Below are 2,500 nucleotides of genomic sequence, written 5' to 3'. Positions count from 1 at the left end.
CCCAAAAAAAAAAAAAGCCCACACACATACACTAAACATCCACACACAATTAAAATATTTTCCCCCTTCATTTGTTTCGAATTAAAACCCCACCGAATTAATCATATGCTAAAGTCCCGCAGCTTGCTCATTAAAACAAAACTAAAATTCCGTGAATGCTTTGCTTGGAAAAAAAAAAGAGAGAGAAATATATCAAATAGCGTCTCCTTTTACACGCACTCAAAATTCAAGCATTATGCATTTAAATCTTAAAATATTCAGGTCGCCATGAAATCCAATGATCAACTGAACCTCCATAATGGTCCGCCCATGCAGAATATTACACTTAATATACTGCATCACACAAATGACCTCGTACATAAATTATCACAACCACATTAATAATCACGTTAAAAGCCGGGCCTAATACGCGAGCATGTAATGAAACCTGGCGCACGGATACCCTAGAGTTTTGCTGTCTTTTTTCTCTCTCCCTAGATCTAGTACGATAAAATGACTGAACTACATCATTTATACGAATGATTGCGTATTTTGTGTGATCATAATAAGATAATGATTGTAAATTATAGTAGAAAATTATTACAAGTATCATAACACAATGGGTAAGATACAATCAATGAAAAAGTGAGAGGGGGAGAGAGAGAGAGAGAGAGAGAGAGAGAGAGAGAGAGAGAGAGAGAGAGAGAGAGAGAGAGAGAGAGAGAGAGAGAGAGAGAGAGAGAGAGAGAAAGAGAGAGAGAGAGAGAGAGAGAGAGAGAGAGAGAGAGAGAGAGAGAGAGAGAGAGAGAGAGAGAGGAGAGAGAGAGAGAGAGAATATGAGAAGCATCAGTTCCTCTGCACAATTCCCATTCGTGTCCTAATTCTCCACTTATAAATATACCTAAGTCACCCCGATTCTTTCACGTTTTCTTTTTACGCTAACTGGTATTTTGTGGTTTGTTTATTGGCATTTTTCCCCACTACTCATTCTGGATTTAATAGCTGTTGTCGTTTTATTTTTCTTTCGTCTTATACCTCTTAGATTCTTCCACGCTGTCTGAAGTCTAAACCTCACTCAAGACTCAACCTCTGAACCCTCTCTACCTAACCTCTCACCCCCTACCCCACCTCACCAACATCATTTACCAATTAACACCATCAGTAACACCCTCAATTAACACCTGAATTCCCTTTCCTTCCCTTCTTCCTCCACTCCCCTCTCCCCTCTACCAACCTCACTTCCGCCAGCATTCCTTACCTGACGAACACCTCTCCCCTCCCCCTGCTTCTTCTTCCCCACAAACCTCCCCTTCCCTTCCCTCCCCCTCCCCTCCCTCTCTCTCTTCCCCTTCTCCCCCATAACCTCCCCCTCTCCTTACCCACCCCCACTCCAGCAACCTTCCTCCACCTCCCTCTCCCCCTCAAACCTCCCCCTCCCCTTCTATACAAACCTACACCTGCCCTTCCCCCCTCCTTCCAGCAACCTCCCCCCTCCCCTCCCTCTTTCCCCCCCTCCCTCCAGCAACCTCCCCTTCTCCCCCACCAACCTCCCCCACAATCCTCCCCCTTTCCTCCCCCCTCCCCCCCTCCCCCTCCCCCTTCTCCCCCACAAACCTACCCCTGCCCTTCCCCCTCCTTCCAACAACCTCCCCCCTTCCCCCTCTCCCCCTCCCCACGACACCCACTTACCGATGACAAACAGGTGGAAGGTGAAGGTCTCCTTGCCGAAGCCGTTGATGGCGGTGCACACGTAGGTCCCTTGGTCGGTCGTGGTCACCTCCTTGATCCTGAGGGTGCGGCCCTGCAGCTTCACCCGCTCCCACCCTTCCTCGGTGATCAGGTCTCCTCCCTGGAATTGTGAGGAGAGAGGGGTGTTAGAGTGAGGTGGCGAAGGTGGGGAATGTGGTGGTGGGGTGGGGGGGTGGGGGTTCTGGGGGTGGGGGTGTAGGGTTGTGGTGGTGGGGTGTGGGGGTGGTGGTTGTGGTGTGGGGTGGCGGGTGTGTATTGGTGGGGGGTTATGGTGGTGGGGGGGGGCGAAGTTGGTGGTCAGATCTAGTCTAAATATTGGGAGGAAAACATATGGATGCATTAATAAATAAATGATATAAAAACGTCTTATATTTTTCACGCAAATATGTAAAGAAAGAAGGTTGATTTAGAAGAGCAGTAGCAATGTATATGAAAAACATGATAAAAACATGAAAATAGCACATGATGAAGAAAGAACAAGAAAAAAAAAAGAAAAAAATGAATGAAAATGAAAAGAGAAGATGACAGAACACGATGAATTATTCATTACACCTTTAGCAAAAACAACAGAAAGAATTAGAGTAAAATGACGGCGAAAATTGGAAGAATGGCCTAAAACAGCGAAAGGAGGAGATTAAAACGCGATGATAACGACAACAGTAAAAGATAAATAACTAAACGACAAAAAAAAAAAAAAAATGAAGAGAAGAACAAGAAAACAATGGTAAGATTAAAATGCCAAGACGGTGACAAATGTTAGATTGGAGTACAC

At 45.5% G+C, this 2,500-nt stretch overlaps 1 protein-coding gene across 2 annotated transcripts in view; it reads right to left on the bottom strand.

Moving 5' to 3' along the window:
* The window catches only part of LOC113818529 (fibroblast growth factor receptor-like 1), a gene marked incomplete at its 3' end in the record, with an annotated part of 455,734 nt that overhangs the window by 15,440 nt on the left and 437,794 nt on the right, over window positions 1–2,500 (bottom strand). For both annotated transcript variants that reach the window (XM_070142976.1, XM_070142975.1), the window contains 1 exon segment: window positions 1,669–1,828. In XM_070142976.1, coding sequence (XP_069999077.1) covers window positions 1,669–1,828 — 160 coding nt within the window.

This window comes from Penaeus vannamei, chromosome 30, assembly GCF_042767895.1.
Source record: "Penaeus vannamei isolate JL-2024 chromosome 30, ASM4276789v1, whole genome shotgun sequence".
In the NCBI taxonomy this organism is placed as follows: Eukaryota; Metazoa; Arthropoda; class Malacostraca; order Decapoda; family Penaeidae; genus Penaeus; species Penaeus vannamei.
This window is presented reverse-complemented; position numbering and strand designations above follow the sequence as displayed.